At 42.1% G+C, this 23640-nt stretch overlaps 1 protein-coding gene across 4 annotated transcripts; it reads left to right on the plus strand.

The window, feature by feature from the left end:
* Positions 1-883: 883 nt before the first annotated feature.
* LOC109895331 (la-related protein 4) lies at positions 884-22337 on the plus strand. Of its 4 annotated transcripts, XR_004209700.1 has the most exons (18): positions 885-1297; positions 5864-6005; positions 6364-6525; positions 6787-6862; positions 7282-7418; positions 9626-9729; positions 9848-9958; positions 12243-12296; positions 13325-13543; positions 14279-14385; positions 14901-14942; positions 15446-15691; positions 16051-16102; positions 16217-16387; positions 17163-17290; positions 17398-17584; positions 17748-18490; positions 18710-22337. XR_004209700.1 is itself a non-coding variant. In XM_020488950.2 (17 exons), exons 1-17 carry the CDS (start codon positions 1196-1198, stop codon positions 18129-18131), a joined length of 2424 nt encoding a protein of 807 aa, XP_020344539.1. In that variant the 5' UTR covers positions 885-1195; the 3' UTR covers positions 18132-22337. The 4 variants fall into 4 exon arrangements, 3 of the variants coding, with proteins under 3 accessions (XP_020344548.1, XP_020344539.1, XP_020344558.1); XM_020488950.2 differs by having other exon boundaries at positions 17748-22337; XM_020488969.2 differs by lacking the exon at positions 885-1297 and adding an exon at positions 1565-1981 and having other exon boundaries at positions 17748-22337.
* The last annotated feature ends 1303 nt before the right edge of the window (positions 22338-23640 follow it).

Genomic DNA, 23640 nt, shown 5'->3' on the forward strand with positions numbered 1-23640 from the left:
CACATGCTGAACTCTAACAGAAATTTCGGCAGTTAAATGTAACAAAACATTATTTATAAAAAACAATCTATTCATATGGAGTTTGAACACTATAACAAAGACACTACAGTATGAAGTTAGACAGAGACTGCTTCTCCAATAGAAATCCCAGATCAAGCTTGTAGGCGATGTCATGGTGAAGTTGGCTAGCTAAACTCATGTGCAGATGTAACAGTTTAACTTCAGTTCATTCCCTCGCCCCTTTCCGGGCTCGAACCAGTGACCATCTGCACACATAGACAACTGACACCCACGAAGCATCGTTACCCATCGCTCCACAAAACCCGCGGATCTTGCAGAGCATGGGGAACCACTACTTCAAGGTCTGAAACGCTATTAGCGCGCACCACCGCTAACTAGCTAGCCATTTCACATCGGTTACACAGAAACACTTTATCAGATATAAAGGTCGTCTCGCGCCAAACTGCGCAAGCTGTCAAATCAAAAGCACTTTTTTTTTTCAAGTTGTTTTTGATGAAAATTCAAATGCGTCAGTTTGTCACTTGCACGAGGTTGGAATAATAACATGTTCAACTACTTAAAAGACAGTGGCTCGAATCTAGGTTGTGCCTTTAGATTTGACAAAAATGAACAACTAAGGAAGAATTTGTCCCTTCTCTCAAATCTGAGCCTGTTTCTGCTTGGTCTGTTTCGCAAAAGTTCCCAGAAGTCTTGTTATGTTGCACCTCTGGGTTTATTGACTCTGTGACTATAATTAGTTTACAAGCATGATAGCTGTACTTATGGTTTATGATTGACACAGTTTGTTTGCCATTAGTCAATCAACGTTTCAATGAGTCAAAACACATGAATGCATCTAACTCGTATTTACGACTTTACAACTGGTCATTACCACCATCCCACTTGGTTATGAAAGCAGCATGAGACCCACTAGAGACAAGGTCAAGTTGTATGTTGGCTCAACACGCGGAGAATTGTCAGTGGCGCTTAGCTAAACTTCGAAAGGTGTAACGTTATGCCACCATGAGAACGATTTGGTTTGTAACCGATAAATACTAGACGATTGATTATTCTATTTCCTTTTTATTGTGCCATTTGCTCCATTGATTGCAATCCGCTACAAAACATCGCAAGTTGAGCTGCGAGTGATAGCTTTCACTTGGGGGGTGGGGTGGGATTGTCAGGAGCGGTCCGGATGAGTTCGGAACAGTGTCTGGCGCTACAGCAGAAGGAGGTCAAGTCGGGATCGGACGAACGTGTGCAAGGGGAGATAATATCGAAAGATCAAGGCGGAATGGTAAGTTTGGGCCTTGTGCTAACTTGTCCCCCCCCAAAAAAATATTCCAAGTTCCTCATTGATTACGGCATTGTTGATTTTTAGAGCTTGCAAGAAAGACATTTCACTGTACTTGTCGTGACATTAACTTGAAGCTAAGCATGTTGCGCTAACATTACTGCAATTCCATTAAACAGTCTGCGGTTGACTGACACTTGCATTGGCAGGTTCTGCCGCGTGTTTCTTAGTTGCCACTCTGGCGTGTAACCTCTAAGTACACTTTACGGTAACTAACGTTAGCTAACTGTTTTTTTTTGTCGACACGTTAGTAAGCCTAGTAGGTCGACTAGTTCAACTTTAACTAACGTGTTAGATCCAATGATGTAACTCGCTTAGCCGCGTTACTTGTACCTAGTTTTGTAGCTAACGTTAGTCGAACTAGCAAACACCTGGCGGTATCGTTAGCCTTAGCTTAGTCGTTCCATGTACCTACATTTCATCCAATTAAACGCTACTGTAACGTCGTTGTGTAACCAAAGACCGAGTGTAACGTCTTTGGTTCAACCCATCTAACGTTAATTTAGCTAGGTACAGTAGCTTGCTTAGTTGATTGTTGCTAGCTAACATGGCTAGCAAACGTTAGCTAATTCATGCTAGCTCGTTGGTGGTGTTTGGATGCAGTAGGCAAGGTCTTCAAACTTGACAGTAGGTACAGCCAAAGACGATGGTACAACTAATTGAGTTTGGTAACGTTAGCTTGCGACTGTTGGCTTACGTTAATTTACAACATGTTTCATGCAAACAGTAACGTTAGTTAGACATGCAACTGGTTGGTTTCTTCGAATTTGCATAATCGTTTCATGACGGTAGTATCTTGTTACTCTAGCTAATGTACATTTTCGGTGGTGGTTGAAGGTCCAACGATACCCTCACCCATGGGGTGGGGGGGTGAAACTGATTCTTGATTGGTGTAATGTTTAGTTTACAAAACCTACTAGGCCTAAACCTACTAGAAAGTGGCCAGAAGAAGATCTGGGAATGTTGGGGAGGAAGAAACCTTAAAAGGAACGTGCTCATACGTAGAAAATAATGTAAATTACAGTAAATGTGTATATAGGCTGAGATGTTCTTCTACCCTGTAAAGCTTTATTGCCTATACTGTTTTGCATTTCACATCTATTCACCGAACCTCATTGAGGTAGATTGATAGTCATGCATTCAGTAGTTAGGCCCTAGGCTAATCGTCCACATCCTAAGGCTAGACAGTTCTTCCTGACAGTAGGCCTCTGGGCTGTTAAATAACTTAGTCCAAGTAATCATACTTACTCCAAAAAACCCAGTAGGTTGAAGTTTTTTCACTATGGCACTGGGATATTTCACTTCTCCGTAAAAAAAATCAAATAATAATATGTATGTTTGACAATGTCATGGACCAGGAGTGAGAACAATTTCAGTACTTGTGTAAGGTATCACCAACCCAAAACAAAGGGGTTCAACAGGCGCCGATTACGTTGATTTTGATTAAGGCAGCCCCCGCGGTTTAAATTCACAGTGGAAGTAGAATTTCAGTTGGAACTATTTGTTTTCTTATATTAAAATTGAAGTGATTTGGTGAACCTCACTCGTGATGATTAACTTTGCCTGAGACCTAAAAGAGTTGTTGGCTCCCTGAGCTGAAAGTCTTGTGACATGCAGGAGACCCAGGTAAAAAAAAAAACAGTTTGTCTCATTGGTACTGCGACTCTGCGAGAGGGTCATATGCGAGTGTGGTGATTGAGGTTGTTCAGTGAACCTCATTCCTGTGTTGAGTAACCTTGTCTAAGACCTGAAGACTTGTGTTGGCTCTCCGCAGGCTAAGAATTGTGGCTCACAGTCAGACGTTGGCCTACTTTCTCAGACCAGGATTCTGTTTAACCCAATGGCGTATAAATCATTGGTTCAACCCTTTCACTCAATCATGTTTTGATGCCCTCTGACATAACTGATGCTATTTATGTGGCATTTTTGCTTTCCTGACCACCTCTGTAGCCTGGTCTCAGAGCAAAACATTGTTACTAAAATCTGTTACACTTAATTTAGTATGTTACATTATTTGACCCGTTTAGTATTATATATTACGTTCGATAAGACGATAGGTTACTTAAGGAAAAAACTAAAGCTAGGTGGGCGAATAACGCTAACGTCTAGCAACCCCAGGGTTGCTTTCCTAGCCACTGTGCTTCTACATCTGCATTGCTTGCTGTTTGGTGTCTGGGTTTCTGTATAGCACTTTGTGACATCGGCTGATTTTCAAAAGGGCTTTATAAATACATTTTGATAATTTGATCGAGTGTTATGGACAACTTCAGCATTTTAGCTAATTTGCAACTCCAACCAATTTAACATTTTTGACATGCGTTTTTCTGGATTTTTTTTGTTATTCTGTCTCTCACTGTTAAAATAAACCTACCATTAAAATTATGGACAAATAATTTCTTTGTCAGTGGGAAAACGTACAAAATCAGCAGGGGGTCAAATACTTTTTTCCCTCACTGTTTCATACTAAATGGAGTTGCATGGATCTTAGTATCATAAAATACGTTTTCGCTCTGAGACTAGATAGCCGTCAATGCTGTAAAATAAGTACTTATGTTCCTGGTTGCTCAACAGTGATTGCTATTTTATGTTCTTTGGAATTCAAATCTGCAGCGTATACTAGAGGTCGACCGATTTAATTATGGCCGATTTTTCAATTTTTCATAACGATTGCAGCAAGGAGCCAAGGTAAGTTGCTAGCTAGTATTAAACTCATCTAATTAAAAAAAACAATCAATCTTCACATAACTTGTGATTAACTACACATGGTTGATATTACTAGGTTAACTAGCTTGTCCTGCGTTGCATATAATCAATGCAGTGCCTGTTTAATTAATCATCGAATCTCAAATCCTCCCCCATTTGGCGAAGTAGGCTAATATTAATGTTATAGAGAGGAATAGTCGACGCGTCATATTTCCTATAACTACAACCTAACTTCTTAACTGGGAATATTGAAGAACTGGGAATATTGAACCACCAGCTTTCATATGTTCTGAGCAAGGAACTTAAACTTCAGCTTTTTTACATGGCACATATTGCACTTTTACTTTCTTCTCCATCACTGTTTTTGCGTTCTTTAAACCAAATTGAGCATGTTTCATTATTTGAGACTAAATAGATTTTATTGATGTATTAAGTTAAAATAACTGTTCATTCAGTATTGTTATTGTCCTTATGTATAAAAAAAAATTGGCAGATTAGATTTTTTTTGGCCCTCCAGTAATCGGTATCGGCGTTGAAAAATCATAATCGGTCAACCTCCAGCATGTTGCTGGAACGGCATGTATGCCTGTCAACATGTGTTCATTCGTTGTTCTATCGGCAGAGGGTAGGTAGCGGAAGAGTTGAACGAGGGTTTTGATTTAAGCGACGCTTCAACCAATTGCGAGACTATCTTTGGTGGAGACGAATGTGTGAACGAGAGGTGATGCACAAAGTCAAAGATGGTGGCTAAATGAGTTCACTCACGCAGTTTACCATCGGTGGGGTGGTCGGTTTAAGGGAGTGACTCGCCTAGACACCAATGCGATAGCAGCTGGGTCTGATCTGCTTAGTTTATTGAACCGGGGGGGAAAAAACTGCGAGTTGGGGGTCTCCCTCGCTCTTCAGTCTCTGACAAAGTGTGTCAGTACTTGTGGAGAGGTCGGAGTCTAACAGTACCATAACCAAAGAAAAATCCATTGAGTACTCATGAAAGCTCCTTCACTGTAACATGCGCTCACAGTTTGCAGTTTTGGTATTCGTCCTAATGTGTATTGAACTATGTTGTCGAGTTCCACCCATTGTACGTTTTTTTTCTATTTAAGTGAGGACCATCTTAGATTAGCTGGCTACATTAATTAAATCAGTTAGCTAGCGAGTCAGTACAACATTGGGAGGAAATGTTTGGTCTGTATAGGGGTCTAGTCTAAAGTTTGTCTGGAACTACATTTTATGGCGCTATAGGAAGCCGGCATGGCATTCCTGTCAATACACACTACCGTTAATCAATAGTTGCAATTGGGGAATACCGTTATGCTTTAGATCATTGGTGAGTGTGCAAAGTATCAAACTTGTTAAGAAATGGAGTTGTAGCTAGTAGGCTACATGTCGCAATTGATTTCATAATCTTAAAAGACAAGAACTTGTGTAGTCCTCCTGCCTGGCAGGACATATAATGCCTCTAAATTTAGTCCATTCATTAGCTGGGCAATTTATTTCATTTTCCCCCCATTTTTTTTCTCCTCAATTCATTCCCCATTTCTGATAGTAAAATGATTACCTATAAACCTTGGAATGTGTTTTTATGTGGAACATTGAACATTTGAAAATTACGTATTCATAACGCATCACTCCAAATGGACTTGCATAGCCTACGGTTGATTTATGTTTGTTGATGGTATATGTGTTTGACAGACATCATTGGCTGTCTTGAAAATGATGCAACTTTGGAATCTGAATGTATGTGCTGTAAATGGATGTTTTGACACCTACAGCAGCCTTAAGGAGTTTGTGCTTTTCATCACACAGGTAACCACAAAGGGAGCAGGTCTGAACCCCAATGCCAAAGTCTGGCAGGAGATCTCTGCGCCCCAGAGCCAAGTCCCAGATGAGGGCATAGAGGGCCCCTACTTGCTCCAGATGACCCCTAACTCTGCTGATGTCACTGAGGGTGTGGGCCAATTTAAATGCACCCTGGAGTTTTTATTTCACCACTACATGCATACACAGGCCTTCATAGATCTGTCACCAGACGAGCAATAGCTTGAACAGATTTCTCTCAAATTCTGTACAGGTCGTGTTAAGCACGTGGTTTTAGGCTTTTGATTTGCAGAGTTCAGAGGGTACAATGGCCCTTTTTGGAAGGACTTTTAATCAAGGCCTGAGATCATTCTAACCCTGCTCTGTGGAGGCACTGAAAACCAAGCTCTGTTATGAGACTGGATTACATAGCCTCCCTGGTTCAACCTTGACAGTCTTTCTCCATTCAGACTCTTAATGACCACATGACTCTCCCCTCTTCCTCCCAGGTTACTCAGAGGTCCCTCCTACTGTGGCTAAGGGGTATGGCATGGGATACTCGGACCCCTCCTTGGACAGCAGTGCCCCTTCACCCACAGAGGGGATAGTGAACGGCATGGACCCCCCTGAGCTGGGATACCCTCTCTATGACCCTGTGACTGGTTCAGCAGGTCAGTAGCAGTCCTTTGGTCAGCTCCCTCTGGGTCAGATGCTTTTGAGATGCCATGCTCTGATCTGGCATTGAAGGGAATTGGATACATTACGTTTTGTATTGTCATTGAGTGTTACATCAATTAATTTCATAATGATTACCAATAGTAACGATCCGAGATGTAAGGCTTTGGCCAACTTTTCCTATGCACAAGGGCTGGTACTTGTAGCATTGCAGCCTAGAGTCAAACATGAATTTTGATCTGAAATTGTTTGTGCAGTGGAGGAAAAGCAGCTGCTCTTAGAGGTGAGCATCAGAGAGTGTCTGAAGAAACAGCTGGAGTTCTGCTTCTCCAGGTGAGTATGTAACTGCTTTTGAGAGCCTATTTCAGATGGTTGTTATAACTTAAATACAGTCAGAATTGAAATGTCTATCATTGAACTAAGAAATTCTACATGGTGTTGTAGTGTATTGAGTAGACCTTGGATTTGTACCCCCGGTGATCAGCATTGTGCTTGGAAGGACCCAGGAGCGCTTTGACTGGAGGGCTATCCTCTTCATATCTCTCAATCTATTCACTCCAACTTTCCTACTCCTTCTACACCTCTTTCCCCCTAGCTCCGCCAGCACAGTGTGACTGACCTAATGACTGTGAGATTATGAGATCTGAGGGGAACAAGGAAAAGAAACATGGACATATGAGTGTGTGATTTTCATATCTTCGCGTAACAGACATGGCGTGTTGGTTTCTCATGCTGTGTTACTGTCTATTCAGAGAGAATCTGTCCAAGGACTTGTACCTGATGTCCCAGATGGACAGTGACCAGTTTGTCCCCATCTGGACCATCGCCAGCATGGAGGGCGTCAAGGTCCTCACCACTGACATGGACCTGATTCTGGAGGTGCTACGAGGTACAAACCCATGTCTTTAACCCTGTGGGAGTGGGGAGAACTGAGGAAATAGCCTGTCTGGATAGGCTTATAGCTGTAGCCTGCTACAAGAATGGTCTGAAACCAGCTCAGATGGCTGGCTAAAAATTCTGCATAAGAACACTTAGCATACAAGTTGTAAAGGCTCTTACCAGATGTTGTTGATACACGGCTGGGAACGAGATTAGTGGTGGAAGTAACAATGCGATGGCTGTAACGCCACCAGGAGATGCATTTATAATAGTATAGAGGAATAATAATGCCAATTGTGGTAGTCAAACATAAAACAAGGTAGTATAGTGCCTTGCAAAAGTATTCATCCCGCTTGGTGTTTTTCCTATTTTGTTACATTACAATTTGTAATTTAAATAGCTTTTTATTTTGCTTTCATGTAACGGACATATACAAAATAGTCCAAATTGGGAAAGTAATTTTTTAATTACTTGTTTAAAAATAACGTTAGTGGTATGTGCATATGTATTCACCTACTTTGCAATGAAGCCCCTAAATAAGATCTGGTGCAACCAATTACCTTCAGAAGTCACATTAGTTAGATTGCACACAGGTGGACTTTATATAAGTGTCACAAACTCAGTGTATATATATATATATACACACCTGTTCTGAAAAGCCCCCAGAGTCTGCAACACCACAAAGCAAGGGGCACCACCAAGCAAGTGGTACCATGAAGACCAAGGAGCTCTCTAAACAGGTCAGGGACAAAGTTGTGGAGAAGTACAGATCAGGGTTGGGTTATAAAAAAATATCTGCAACTTTTACCATCCCACGGAGCACCATTAAATCAGAGGGGCAACAAAGAGACAAAAGATAATCCTGAAGGAGCTGCAAAACTCCACAGCGGAGATTGGAGTATCTGTCCATAGGACCACTTTTAGCCGTACACTCCACAGAACTGGGCTTTACGGAAGAGTGGACAGAAAAACGCCATTGCTTAAAGAGAAAAATAAGCAAACATGTTTGGTGTTTGCCAAAAGGCATGTGGGAGACTCTCCAAACATATGGAAGAAGGTACTCTGGTCAGATGAGACTAAAACTGAGTTTTTTTGGCCATCAAGGAAAACTAGGGCAAACGCAAACGCAACACCCCCCCCCCCGAGAATACCAATGTTTTTCATTGGCACTGGGAAACTGGTCAGAATTGAAGGAATGATGGATGGTGCTAAATACAGGGAAACTCTTGAGGGGAAACCTGTTTCTGTCTTCCAGAGATTTGAGATTGGGCCGGAGGTAAACCTTCCTGCAGGACAATGACCCTAAGCATACTGCTAAAGCAACAATTGAGTGGTTTAAGGGGCAATATTTAAATGTCTTGGAATGGCCTAGTGAAAGCCCAGACCTCAATCCAATTGAGAATCTGTGGTATGACTTAATGGTTGCTGTACACCAGTAGAACCCATCCAACTTAAAGGAGCTGGAGCATTTCTGCCTTGAATGGGCAACAATTCCAGTGGCTAGATGTGCCAAGCTTATAGAGACATACCCCAAGATACTTGCAGCTGTAATTGCTGCAAAAGGTGGCTCTACAAAGTATTGACTTTGGGGGGGAGAATAGTTATGCACCCTCACGTTTTCCCTTCACCCCCTTGTTAAATAAACATATTTTGCATCTTCAAAGTGGTAGGCATGTTGTGTAATTTGATTTACAAGGCAACAAAATAGGAAAAATGCAGGTAGGTGAGGAAATTGCATTTGGAACTTCTTGATCTAGTTGAAAGTTAACCTTAAATGATGGATTTTCAAGCACTTTGGGTAGGTATGCCATGAACCTGGCTTTGGGAGCAAACTCACTCAAAGGTGAGAAAATAGTCCTCAGTGTCATTATTGGAAAAGGCTCTAGTAAATCCTAGTGGGTGATATTTCTGACACGTTGTTCAGGGGTCGCATTAGCTTTCAGAAGTCTGCTGCCAAATTGTCTTAGAATGAAAAGCTTCTTTTTTGCAAAAAAATAAATAAAAACTGATGCATGAGAGCAAAGATATTTCATCCAGGTGGAGAAGTGCAACTCTGTTGCAACTGTATGAAGTGTGAAATTAGTCCCTTTACATTCATGATTTGGCGTGAACCCTAACTATTTTATTTTTCTGCGTTTTGACTTTTTCCTTTCCGGCTAGACAAAAATGCTAAATCCTGCGTTAATGAGACCCCTTGGTTGATGTGTGTGGTTTCAGCCTCGCCCATGGTGCAAGTTGATGAGAGTGGGAAAAAGGTTCGGCCCAACCACAAGCGCTGCATCATCATTCTGAGGGAGGTGCCCGAGACCACACCGGTTGAGGTAACCAAATGGGAGAATTCATGTTTTTACAATTTACCTTAGCTCGTTACATGTGACAAATATTGTTATTTTGTTGAACTGTAAACCCTCATCTTCCCTCTATTTCCTTTTCCTTCAGGAAGTGGAGACCCTCTTTAAGAATGAAAACTGCCCTGAAGTGCTTAGTGTTGAATTTGCGGCCAATAACAACTGGTACATCACGTTCCGGTCGGACACTGATGCACAGCAGGTAGTTTCACATTCTTAACTAGTGATGGGGGAAAATCGATAGTTACACATCCCAATAGTATTGTGGATCATATCAATACTTTGACCCCAGTATCGTTGTTGCTAGGTAGTGTTAGCTAGTGCTAGTGTCATGAATTCAGTACTGAGAGAGATTTGCTAATATCTTCAAACAATTATCTGTATTTAATATAAGTTAATTACTGCAATAATGAGGCTGCCCCCCCTAACCTTTACACAAATGCAGAGTACTTATCTAGATATATCTATCGATCAGCAATAAAAGAAACGTCCCCTTTTTCAAGACCCTGTCTTTCAAAGATAATTTGTAAAAATCTAACTTCACAGCTCTTCATTGTAAAGGGTTTAAACACTGTTTCCCATGCTTGTTCTGTTCAATGAACCATAAACAATTAATGAACATGCACCTGTAGAACGGTCGTTAAGACACTAACAGCTTACAGACGGTAGGCAATTAAGGTCACAGTTATGAAACCTTGGGACACTAAAGAGGCCTTTCTACTGACTCTGAAAAACACCAAAAGAAAGATGCCCAGGGTCCCTGCTCATCTGCGTGAATGTGCCTTAGGCATGCTGCAAGGAGGCATGAGGACTGCAGATGTGGCCAGGGCAATAAATTGCAATGTCCGTACTGTGAGATGCCTAAGACGGCGCTACAGGACAGACGGCTGATTGTCTTCGCAGTGGCAGACCATGTGTAACAACGCCTGCACAGGATCGGTACATCCGAACACACCTGCGGAACAGGTAGAGGATGGCAACAACTGCCCGAGTATCACCAGGAACGCACAATACCTCCATCAGTGCGCAGACTGTCCGCAATCGGCTGAGACGCTGGACTGGAGGTTTGTAGGCCTGTTAGGCAGGTACTCACCAGACATCACCGGCAACAACGTCGCCTATGGGCATAAACCCACCGTCGCTGGACCAGACAGGACTGGCAAAAAGTTCTCTTCACTGACGAGTCGCGGTTTTGTCTCACCAGGGGTGATGGTCGGATTTGCATTTATCGTCAAAGGAATGAACGTTACACTGAGGCCTGTGCTCTGGAGTGGGATCGATTTTTGGAGGTGGAGGGTCTGTCATGGTCTGGGGCGGTGTGTCACCCCCCCCCCCAGAAATGTCCGGCAACTTGCAGGTGCCTTGGTGGAAGTGTGGGGGTAACATCTCACAGCAAAGAACGGGCAAATCTGGTGCAGTCCATGAGGAGATGCACTGCAGTACTTACTGACTGTTACTATTGACCCCCCCCCCCCCCCCCTTGTTCAGGGACACATTATTCAATTTCTTTTAGTCACATGTCTGAATCTTGTGTTCATAAAAATATTTACAAATGTTAAGTTTGCTGAAAGTAAACGCAGTTGACAGTGAGAGGATGTTTTTTTTGCTGAATTTATATCTTGACATATCAATGTCATGGTTGGTTCACCCCCCACCCCCCATGCAGACCAGGGAGCATTATAAGCCACTCATTCTGTTATCTGCACGTGGGTTGTTTTCTTAACCCCACCCTGGCTTAGTTTCCCAGATGCAAGAGCGATTTAGAGACCATGAGGAATTGCTCTAAACTCCTCCTGGCTATCTCTCGGTTACACCCACCACATCTTTTCTATGCAATGCAGTCTTCAACTCATTTGTCAGCTCAAGCCATCTCTAGTGACCATACATCTAGATTAGCTGCAGGGAACTAGAGTGGAGACCTTAAAAACAGACTAACAGGACAGAAATATCCTCCAATTTGTTAAGTATTAATTGCTAACTATTAATATTTAAAAAATCAGGTAAATGTGTAATTTTCTATCACACCTGTCAGCACTACCTGTGCTGAAACACTGGTGTTTTTCATCCTATAGCTTGTTCTTCTAGTTTTGAAATAGTGTGCCAACATGTTTTCAGCACTTTATTTCCATGAGTGATCAAAAAAAAATTCTCACGCTCTCGATTGTCTCCCTGCAGCAGACCATAGTGAGAAATGATTGGAACATCATCGCAATATAGAATCACAGTGCATATAGAATTGATACATAGTGTATCGACACCCAGGTATCGTGATGTCCCTGGCCATTCCCAGCCCTATTCACAACTATCCGTAGTCAGTGAAAATGACTTGCAAATTCCAAGTCCTCATTCAATGTTCACACAGTTTTTTTGCGATTTGTGGGGAGAGAATGTATGCACTCATTAGTTAAGTCGCTCTAGATAAGAGCGTCTGCTAAATTACTCAAATGTAAATGTACTTTTATTTATTCTCGCTTCTCATTCCTCAGGCCCACAGATATCTAAGGGAAGAAGTGAAAACATTTCAGGGAAAACCCATCATGGTTAGTACATTTTACATTTATTTTCTCACGTAAGATGTGCTTTTCTTTGATCAGATTTAATTTAGTCAAGGGGAGGCAATGCGTAACATAAGTCAACTGTACAGCTCTGATATCAGCTGATAGGAGTTGGGGGAATGCGGTGCTGTACCTCCCTCACTGTTCTGCAGTCAGCTTTTATGAGGTCAAGTCACTGAGTTTTAGAGGGGGTTGCTGTCTCATTGCCGGGAGCTTGTGGCTGAGCTGTGGCTACACGACGGCAAGGTCACCTTGAGTTTGCCTGCATAAGGATCCGATAAGGAAGGCGAGGCCAGCCAGGCTGCAATCAATTTCTCTCTCCCTCTGTTATATTAGTCTGAATTCCATCTCCCACATTCAAGAAGATATGACATTGTCCACATTTCATTCAACCACTCTTTAGCAGTAGTTATTTTTGATCCTACTTAATTTAAGAGCGACTGACAATGTGAATTTCAAAGTCATTCATTGACCTTCGACAACTTCAATTTGATTTGGTGCGCTAGATCAAGTAGCTTAATGCATTAAACTCCGGCAAAAGCGAAGCCCGCAGTGTTGATCATTGTGCTTGCAAGGACCCAGGAGCACTGTGACTGTGGAGGACTCCTCTTCGGCTCTCTAAATCTCTCGTCTCCTCTCTGACCTTTCTCACTTTTTTTTCATCCCCCCTCTATACCTCTTCCGCCCTCTGTCAGCACAGTGTGACTGACCTAATGACTGAGATTGAGTTCTGAGGGGAACAAGGAGCATAGCCTCCATTTCCTTCTCTTTGTAAATGGCAGAGTGGGGACACAATCATGTGACGCATATTTTAATCTTGAATTTGTTTATTCAATGGACTGCATGTTGTACTGAGTATTAATGTGTGCTAACATGTCATGTGTTCGTACTTCATTCCCACCCTCTTTGCATTCCTACACACACACACACACACACACACACACACACACACACACACACACACACATCTCCCTGCCCCACCTGTCTGTCTCGCTCTCTTTTCCTCTGTCCAGGCTCGTATCAAGGCCATCAACACATTCTTTGCAAAGAATGGCTACTGTAGCGTACTGGACTCCAGTGTGTACAGCCAGCAGGGCCAGTCTCAGTCCCAGTACACCTCTACACACCACTACATGCAGCAGGTGTTCAGCCCCCAGCAGCAGTACCCTCTCTACCCCCTGGTGCCCCCCACCTGGAACCCATCGCCTGCCCCTTATTTCGAGACCCCACTGGTAAGGCCCAGATGAATGTGGTTCCCTGTTCAAATCTAATTTTATTTGTCCCATGTGCCGAATACAACAGATGTAGTAGACATTACAGTGAAATGCTTATGAGTTCTTAGCCAATAATGCTTTTCAAGAAAGGAAAACATTTTCTTAACTCCCTAATGGATTTTTTTTTAAATGAACACGATAGAATTACATAAGAATAACGAGGCTATATACAGGGGGTACGGAGGTAATTTGTACATAGGGGTAAAGTGACTAACTCATATTGTATTACACTTGGTTATAAGATCTGTTCATTCCTAGGCTGACCAGCCCATCCAGATCATGTAATGGAGAGTGTGGCGATTGCTTATCATGGGAACAATGGTGTTGGTTTACCTGTGGCTACTCGGTTCTGAACAAAGAGATCAAATTGAGTCCAGTTTTCAGCAAATGGCTCCTTTCTTAAAATAAAGACATGTGACCCAGTGATGACAGGTCAAAGTGCATAGAGTGGTTTCAGGCTGGAAGACAAGCCTCTTGTCCTGTTCAGACTTGTATGAATATACCATGTGTCAGCTGTAACACACACCCTTAACCTTGCAATCTGGGGTGCGAGTGGTCATGACATTTAGTAATGTAGCACTGTCAGGATCAGCTGTTCCTGTAAGAGCTGTGTCGTAACTGAGGTGATTAACCTTTGTCATTGACTGGCTACACTGATCGTGGGTGGCATTTTTTTTCTTCTCTTTCATCCAGGCCCCGTTCCCCAACAGTGGCTTTGTGAATGGCTTCAGCGCCCCTGGGAACTACAAGACTGGCACTTGTCCCCTGGGCCTCGGACGATCGCCCTTCAACAGCAACCGGTAGGTGTTTTCGCTCAGGGCAAGAACCCCCATCGGCTTCAACTTGATCCTTTATCAAATGGCTTTGACCCAATGATGACACATTGATGCGCATAGAGGTGCTTCAAGCTGTGAGATGAAGGCTTTTGGGTTTCTTTCTCCTCCCTCCCTCCTACTTTTCTTACCAACTCTCTCTTGCGCCCCAAAGTCACTAGTCTCCACACTTGACCCGATGAGCGTTAAGATTATGAGATCTGAGGGTTCAAACAGGTGTTTGGCCATACAAAGTGGACCATTTGAATTCCGACACAGCCTTACAAAATGAGATGCATTCTGACGTTCTGCTTAAATAAAAAAACTGCCGGGTTGACTAGCACTGGGGTGGTTGTTGTAATTGAGCAGACAATGTGATTTAGTACATATATGAATAATTTTTATGTTCGGTAACAAAATAAGACAAATTATATTTGTTAGTCGTTTTTTGGAGTCTGCTGTTATGAATAACTTGTTGCCTTTTACTTCCCCCTGTCCCACAGTGTCCCCCTCTATTCCAGAAAGAATGTAATCAATGCCTTCAGGTATAAACAGTTCTCAATCACGTTATCAGTTGATGCCCCCCCCCCACCTCCATTTCATCCATTCTCATTCTAAAACATACACGTTAGCAAGATAGATAATGTAACTTGAAACTATCAATTTTAATGCTGCAGTGTAGTGTCCTTGAACTGTGGCAACCCTCAACTGATATTTGAGAAAGCTAGCGTAATTCACAAATGACGGTATATGAAACCGAGAGCTCAGGGATTAAATTCAAGTTTGCACTTTGACTACAAGATGCAGAAAGTTCATTTACCATCAGCGTGTGCTTAGCAAACAAAAACCCTTCCCTTATTATTCTATACAGTAGCATAGTTACAATATTCACCATCTTAATGTCCTTATCCTCTCCATATCTGCATGAATCTTACTGGAACAGCTCTAGCTGTTTTGTGATCAAGTTATTGTATCTATAGACTGAATGATGGCTAGCAGTTATGCCTGGTGAGAATGAGATCCAGTTATGACTGATTTCCTTCCTCAGGAACCATGTGAAGAGCCAGCCCCAGCCATGTGATGAAACCCTACCTCCATCTGTGACCCCCGTACCCCCCCTGGTGGATGGCCTGTCTGGCCCCTCCAGCCCTCAGCCACCCCGCATGACTGGGGCTCCCTTGGTTAGCACCCCTGAACCTGGCCCTGCTCTCACCTCTTACTGCCTCAGGGACACCCTCCCACTGGCTTCAGAGGGGATGTCTAATGGAGACCTGGGAATTGCTGGCAGAAGCAGGTCAGTCTCCACAGACAACAAACGGACACCCACAACCTGCTCATACATGAAATGCCATCATCACATTTGGCCTTTACCAGATGGCTTTGACCCTATGATGACAAATCAATGCGCATAGAGGTGCTTCCAAGTTGTAGGATGAAGACTTTTGGGTTTCACTCTCCTCTCTTTCTTTCGCTCAAACTCTCTTCTATCCCACCCAATGTCACTAGTCTATACACTTGACCCGATGAGCGTTAAGATTATGAGATCTGAGGGTTCAAACATGTATTTTTTGGCCATACAAATCCTTCTCAGAACTGCAACCATGCCTTTTACTCTTGGGCTTCTTATGCTCATCTTGGTGATAATGTTTGTAGGAGAGGCAGCTACCGGGGGATGCGCAGAAGGAGAGAGGACGAGCGGCTCATGGTCAGTTACGTTTTTCATAATTTCCACTTCTGTCACTTGTATTCTACACCCTATCTGACCCCAAGCGCAGTTGGATTGAAGCTAAAAACATGTTTCTTGTGTGTGGGTTTACAGAGGCCCATCCCTCTGAGCGAGGTTAAGGTTCCACAGCCCAAGTTTGACTTGGCAACCTCCAACTTCCCTCCATTGCCTGGGTGTACGGTCAGCATGCAGGGAGAAGAGCCCGTGCTGGAGACACGCATGTCTGACGTGGTGCGGGGTGTTAAGGTGGTGACCAGTGACAAAGTAAGGAGAAACTCTTAACGCTATTGCACGTAGTTTTTTTTTCTTGACACAAACAAATAGGCTTACTAACTGGTTATAATTGTTTTTCCTGGTCAGGCCACTTAACCCCAACTCTTACATCTGGCAGGTAGCCTAGTGGTTAAGAGCGTTGGGTCAGTAACGAAAGGTTGCTGGTTTTAATCTTGAGCCGACTAGATGAAACTGCCTATGCTCTTGAGCAAGGCACTTATCCGGTACCAGAGAGCCAAGTCTAGGTCCAAAAGGCTTCTACCCCCCCAAGCCATCCTGAACATCTAATCAAATAGCTACCCAGACTATTTGCATTGCTCCCCCCCTCTTATGCTGATGGTACTCTGTTATCTGTGCATAGTCGCTTTAACTCTAGCTACATGTACATATTACCTCAACTCACCGGTGACTCTGTACCAACTGGTACCCCTGTATATAACTGGCACATTGACTCTGTACCAACTGGTACCCCTGTATATAGCCTTGCTACTGTTATTTTACTGCTGCTCTTTTTTTAAATAAAATGTTTTCTTAACTGAATTGTTGGTTAAGGGCTTGTAAACTAAGAATTTCACTAAGGTCTACACCTGTTTTATTCAGTGCATGTGACATACAATTTGATTTGAACCCTAATGTGCTCCTTTGGTGTTGCTCTGTATAAGCATGTCACCTAAATGACTAAAATGTAATCACTCTCTCATTGTGGTCTCAACCAAATGCCATGTTATTTTTTTCCTCTAAATCAACTGTCCCATCTCATTTCCAGCCTGAGGTGAATAAGGAGTCTGTGGCCCCTCCTGTTGGTACCCAGGAGGGAACTGGGAGCGCGCCCAGTCCTGTCATGCCAGCCCTCAAACCCCCCAACCCTCTAGTTGTGCAGCCCCCAGTTCCAAGGTATAGTCTTCCTCTGGTTTACGGTCACAAAGATGTGCTGTAGGGATTTCTAAGATATTTAAATGTTGGAAATAAACCTTAATAGAAATATTTTCTTCTGTCTGCAGTGTTGCTCACCCGGTAGAGAAGCCTGAGCCTCATGTCCAAAGGGAGGCTGCTAGAACCCCCACACCACCCTCTTCTTTGCCAACCCCATCACAGCCCGCTGCTGCTACCAAACCCACCCCTATCCCCACCAGCAGTCAGTCCATCTCCACGACAACACCAGTCCCCGCTGCCCCCACTACCGCACCGGTAAGACTTCACTCACTACCTGGCTGATTTCACTGGATAGATAATGCATTGGATATGTCAGTTAACACATCTGGTTAAAAAGAGTTAAACGAAAAGCTGTTCTACCTTTTCTTTTTCTCCTCCCCCTATTCTTTTTCCTGTCTGTATTTCACCATCCAACCAGGAGCCAAGGAAGCTGAGCTATGCTGAGATGTGCAAGCGGCCAGCCACCCAGCTCCCAGCCCCCAGCACCTGCCCCAACCCTCCCATCACCTCTGCCAGCCAACCCCTGCAGGAGCTTCGGGTCAACAAGGCCGACGAGCCTGCCGCCTCCAGCAGCAGCAATGGCGATAGGCCAGAGAAACCTGAGGGGTCTGGAGAAGGCCTTCCCCTTCGTGACCCCCTGGGCACATACCGTTCGGGTAACGGCCCTGCCCGATCCGGAGGGATGGGCCTAAAGTACCGGGATCAGCAGCGTGGTGCCTCTATGAGACGACGGATCTCCCCCCACGGCTGGGCTAGAGGGAGTGGGAAGGAACAGAACATTCCACCCCGGTCGCCGAAGTAGTTTAAACCACAACCAACAGACTAACAGGAAAACAAACGTCTATATATGTTAAGACAGAAATATATGAATATATATTATTGGATGAAAGAACATGTGCGTTCTTAATCTAGAAGACCCTCCTGGAGCTCAGTCGGACACACACTGACCTTTGTTTGGGAAAACACTGAAAGCGGTAATCATTTTAAGTGGGGGTGAACATGAGTGTCACAAAACACAAACTGAAGGACTTGTTTGAAAGAACAGTGAGATGCTGACATGTGGCCTCACCTTGGTTAGCTTGAAGAATGGACCCTCCGCTAAATCGATGAATTTTATTTTTATGTGAAAGTTTGGTTTGAGAGAGGGGGGACAAATGTATGGTAAGTAAAGCCTTGTATCTCAAAAATACCAGTAGTTGCAAAATAAGAAACAACAGTTGAGCTGTTAAGCAAATCTAGTTTATATGCAACAAAGCAAAAGATGTGGATATCCACCGATATGACAACTGAGTTGATATTACTTCCTTGTAAAAAATTATATTGAGGGAGGGGTTAGTAGGGTATTGGTCATTAACTGTGTGGAAATGTGCTTTTATGAAGGTTGGAAGCAAGAGATGGCCACATGGTTCAGGAGTTGTTCTGAAAGTTGGGAAGCCTGTCAAGTCAAGCTGCACATTCATTTAGGTGAAGAAACCGTCTTCGACATGTCTGCTTTTAGTCTGGAATTAAAAAAAAGTTTTAACCAGTGGGGAAATGTGAATTAAAATCAATGCATTTCTTTTCATGGTTGACGGAAGATTTTGGTACACCCTTGCATAAGTACAACATTGAAAACTTTACAATAGTGCATGAATACTTGAGCAGTGCAAATTTGGGGAAGTGTTTGTATAGTCAGACTGATGTAACTGAATTGTTATATTTTGATCTTCACATTTACTCTTTCTTCCATACAGATGGTTAAATGTTTGGCTGTGTATGTCATGGGTAAAGGCTCATAGGGAGTAGTCTTCCCTTAGTTTAGGCATTCAGTTATTGAGACACTCACATCCTAGACACTAATGGCGTATGTAACTGGCTGGCTTTTCATGGATTCTACAGTGTTGTACATAGCCATTTAAGAAGAGCAGTTAAAAAAAAAAAGATTGTGGCTTGTGTAGAAGCTGTACCTATTGTATTAATCTTTACAATTGTATTTCCCAACCTATGTGGTCAAATGCAGGTTCAGCATTGATATATACTTTTATTTTATGTCTTGGAAGTCAAATAGAAACCCTTCCACCCCCGATATCTGTTCAGTTCAACATGTTCTATTACCATATCTGTGCAACAGCCTCCCGGGTAGTCTTTCAGGCATTTTGGTTGGTTGTATCATGTAGAGTAGGCTAGATGGTATTTCAGAGTAGTAATGGCAGATTTTAGTGCAATGGTATCCCAAGCATGAAACTGGTCTCTGGAATTCGATGTATTCCAACTTGCTCATTTAAAATGGCAAAAATAGGCCTGAATTCTGAAGCAAGTGAACACTCAATTCTCATAAGGCCGTGTCTAGACTTAATAGTTAATTCTGTTTTAGTATTCTGATCATAGTCCTAATCATGGATTTCCGAACGCGTCATGCATCTACGTGTAAAATGTCTGGTGTCCGTATGCCCTTTTCCCGCGCTATATTAAAATGCTAGTATGCGTTCTACGAACGGTGGAATACGTAAAGTATGACAACACAATTGATGGCTGTAGCTACCAAGCAACGCTAAGGGGATTGCAAACGGGTTAACAACACTAGCCAAACATTGTTTTCCAAAATAGTAGCTAGCTGGCTAACATTTTGAGTCGAGAAAACACGTTCCTTGCGTTTGAGGAACGTATTTTCTCAAGTTAAATTGAAATGGTGCCTCCGTCCCAAAACAAGTTTTCTGGAGACGTTTGGGTGGAGGGCTAATTACGTCGATCACTGTATGCGCTTTCGGTAGGCTGATTGCGTCAGGATTAGATGGTTATTTTTCCTCATACATTTCATGTTTTTGATTTTCTCTTAGATTTGAATATTTGAATGAATATCCAATTATGTTTGAGGTCTGTACATGTCCATTGATTGCTAAAAGGAAACTTGAGAGCATTTGTCGTTCACATGTCACTTATTTGTATTTTATTTTGTAAAACATTTGAGGAACTCAGGTGGTCTCAATGTACTGTTTAGAGTTAGAATAGTGATTACAAAAGGTACAATTTAGACATTTGGTTGGGCATAAGCAGTTTTCCCCTTGTCAGTCACTCTTAGCCATGTCAGCAAATACTTTTTAGATTGGTAAATTAGTCTAGCAGGCTATCTAAACTTGTATTCGCACTGACGAAACCCACCAGGCATGCAGGGCACTGATTTTGTTAATCACTCTCACTTAGATCTCATGTTAACATGGCATAAGTCATTGCACAATGCATAATTAGTCTAGCAGGAAATTGGCTTTAACACTGCACAGATTCCTCTCCATCCCATGGCAGTATATGTTTTATACATTTGCAAAACTCTCTCTGCCCCATGGCAAAAGGTGTATAATTTAGGAAATGTAACTTTAAAACTAAATTATTTCTCTCTGCTGTCAAGAGGGGGATGCATCATTCTCACCTAACCAAATTTATGCTTAGGGGCCCCAAAAGGGTGCATCTTTTCATGAGTGTGGGTCCCAGAAAAACATGATCTAAGGTGGGTCCCAGGCTGAAAAAGTTTAAGAACCCCTGCTTTAGAGTAATGTCTTCAAATATAAATGTTAGAGTTGACTAGATGTGGTGGGCATCAATCTTAATATCTGTTCTCTCTATGCTCTTACAAACTCATAATTCATCATTTTGTGTGTGAATGGATTGAACATCTGGACCAAAGTCAAGCAAGCAAAAATACAATTTTGGGAACTTGCTCAAATCTGTGTGGGAAGTGGCGATCAAATGTTGCTGAAATGGCATTGGCCAGTCATGGCTTGATGAATGTAGTCCTGTTTGAGAGAAGCCACTTCATAAGTGGTCTGAATGTTCTTGTACTGATTTTTGCGCCTAGCAGGCTAGTCTTTAGTCTGTTTGTTAGATGACTGTTGCAATTTTATTTTTTCTCTTTCTGGTCTGCTGTATTAGTGAGCACAGTTAGATTAAATGTTTTGAGAGTTCTGCAGTTTGACATTTTTAAATGTATTGTAACTAATGTACTTTTTTTTGTGGCATTTTTTCCCCCCCCCTAAAATGTTTGATGTAATAGTTGAGTATTCAATGTCTGATTTGAGACTTGGCTAAAGTGAGAATTCAGTGCATTGCCTGGGTGCTAACATGTTACTGCACTGCTAACTATGGAATCACTGGGCCTGTTCTGATTTTTATATTTTACATCCATTTAATGGCTACAAGCAGGTAGTGGTGTTGTGGAATGAAATGCACTAACTTTTGTTTTAATCTCCCATGTTGTGTAAAATCATTTTAGATGTCTAAAGAAAAGTTGTTTTTAGCAGGCTTCCTGAAGTTATTACAGGAGTAGGGGTATATTTCTGTTTTACTGTTGATTGTTCTAGCATTTCTCTACTGGGACATGTGTTTTTAGGGGGTGCAGGTGGGACATAGTAACAGAAGTGGGGTGTGACACTGAATTACTGATTTAGTAGAGGTCTGATCAAAAGTTCAAATAAAGTACATGTTTTGGCCTTTCTGATAATGTTTCTGGGTCCTGAGCTTGCAATGATTTTGGCTGTCTGTATTTTAAATGTTTGTGCCATGCTCAGTAGTTCTGTGGTCTTGTACCAGATGTCGGTATTAAGATGTTTCAGGGTGCTTGTATGACTCTTCACCAGTCCTACTTTTACTGTCCCCTTCATGTCCCCAAAAATATTTTTCAGGCCTAACTAAAATTCCAGTGCCTTCTCCAGTGAGGTTTTCCTTCTCTGCAAAGTAAAAGTAACATGAACACTTTAATTTGGAACACGGCAGATTTTGTTGGTTTAGTGGACAGACCAAAATACATGGCTTCACAACTCAGAATTTATACATGACATTTTTGTGTGTAGGCTGTGTCACAAATAAATGTATGCGCCTCGCATGACAATGCTGAAATTGTAATACGCTGCTTCAACATAACAGCTCTTTTGAAAAGGTGAAGCAAGTCGATTGGTGTGAGCAGGAATATATACATACCGGTTTACTGTCGTGAATGTATCATTGCAAACATGTATGAGAATAAACATTTTAAACACCATTGTATTTACTGAATCAAACTAGTGTGGCAATATTGTTTTGTCATTGTATGAGTGAAGTCCAGAAATATATTTATTTGCTTGGTGTTTGTCCCAAATGTCACCCTGTTCCCTAGAGCCCTACTCTCAGACTGTCATCAGGTTACAGCCTCCGGTCTTAACCTTTTTGAAAATCAAGAGACGAGAGAAAGATACCATAAGACATAAGCACAACATTCACACAACAGCTACAAATACTATGCAAGGTAATGTGTATATAGAAGATAAACATGTCACCAATTAAATATTAACTTAAATAAAGGCACTGATGCCGGTATAAAATTTATTAGACTTGCCACAACTGAATTTCCCTCTGGGGAGAAATTAAGTAATTCTATAGTTTTCCATTTCAGACACATCCTTGGACTCCTTTAGCACTGAGACCTAGGGCTGAAGGTCACACTGGTTCAATCATCAACAAATGCCAAGGCAGTGAGTTGACCTCCCATTCTTTGGATCTTGAATTCCATATAGGTGAGACAGACTGGCTTGTTGTCATATTATACTCTTGAATGGCTGCTGTGGAAATAAGATTGTAGAGTACAAATACAGCAGAGAAAATAGATGAGTTTGTGACAGATTTGGTACCATCTGTTGTTGGATAGCTACAGGGCCAGCTCCAGGCATAACTGACAAGCGGTTGCTTAGGGGGCCCCGGACCAATTCATTAAAAAATGCAGTTGTCACTCAGGGTCTCAATTTACTGTTGAGAGTTAGAGTCGTAGAATAAACCATGTGCATCAGCAGTTTCTCTTATGTCAGTCACTGATAGTGCGAAGCGATTAGTGCTTTTTGAGATTGGTTTGGATTCGGTTTGATTCTTAAAATGATCATGGTTTTCAATGTTTTATTTTACATAAAATGTGTTATCACATTACAATTATTTTAGAACTTAATGGAAATTTCAAAGCCAAAAATATTGAACATTCAACTGCCAAAACATAGAAAATATTCCATTGTCTCTGCAGGTCCACATTGGGTAGACATCAATAGGAAATGACTATTTGTATATTACTTAGTTTTTATTATATTACTATATTTTTTATTCTCTTAAGACATCTTTTCATTACTACTCAGGCATTTGCAGCCAGCCAGTCAGACAGACCATCCCAATGTTATCTACACTGAACAAAAATATAAATTCAACATGTACAGTGTTGGTCCCATGTTTCATGATCTAAAATAAAAGATCCCAGCAATTTTCAAAACACACAAAAATATTATTTCTCTAAAATTTTGGCTACAAATTGGTTTACATCCCTGTTA

This window comes from Oncorhynchus kisutch, linkage group LG1 (genome assembly GCF_002021735.2).
Source record: "Oncorhynchus kisutch isolate 150728-3 linkage group LG1, Okis_V2, whole genome shotgun sequence".
In the NCBI taxonomy this organism is placed as follows: Eukaryota; Metazoa; Chordata; class Actinopteri; order Salmoniformes; family Salmonidae; genus Oncorhynchus; species Oncorhynchus kisutch.

Bases quoted from the DNA above. Each gene is read 5' to 3' on its own strand.
- LOC109895331 (XM_020488950.2), top strand. From the start codon at position 1,196: ATGAGTTCGGAACAGTGTCTGGCGCTACAGCAGAAGGAGGTCAAGTCG. The intron at 6,526-6,786 runs GTCAGTAGCAGT...TTGTTTGTGCAG, and splicing joins CCCTGTGACTGGTTCAGCAG to TGGAGGAAAAGCAGCTGCTC. The intron at 9,959-12,242 runs GTAGTTTCACAT...CTCATTCCTCAG, and splicing joins CGGACACTGATGCACAGCAG to GCCCACAGATATCTAAGGGA.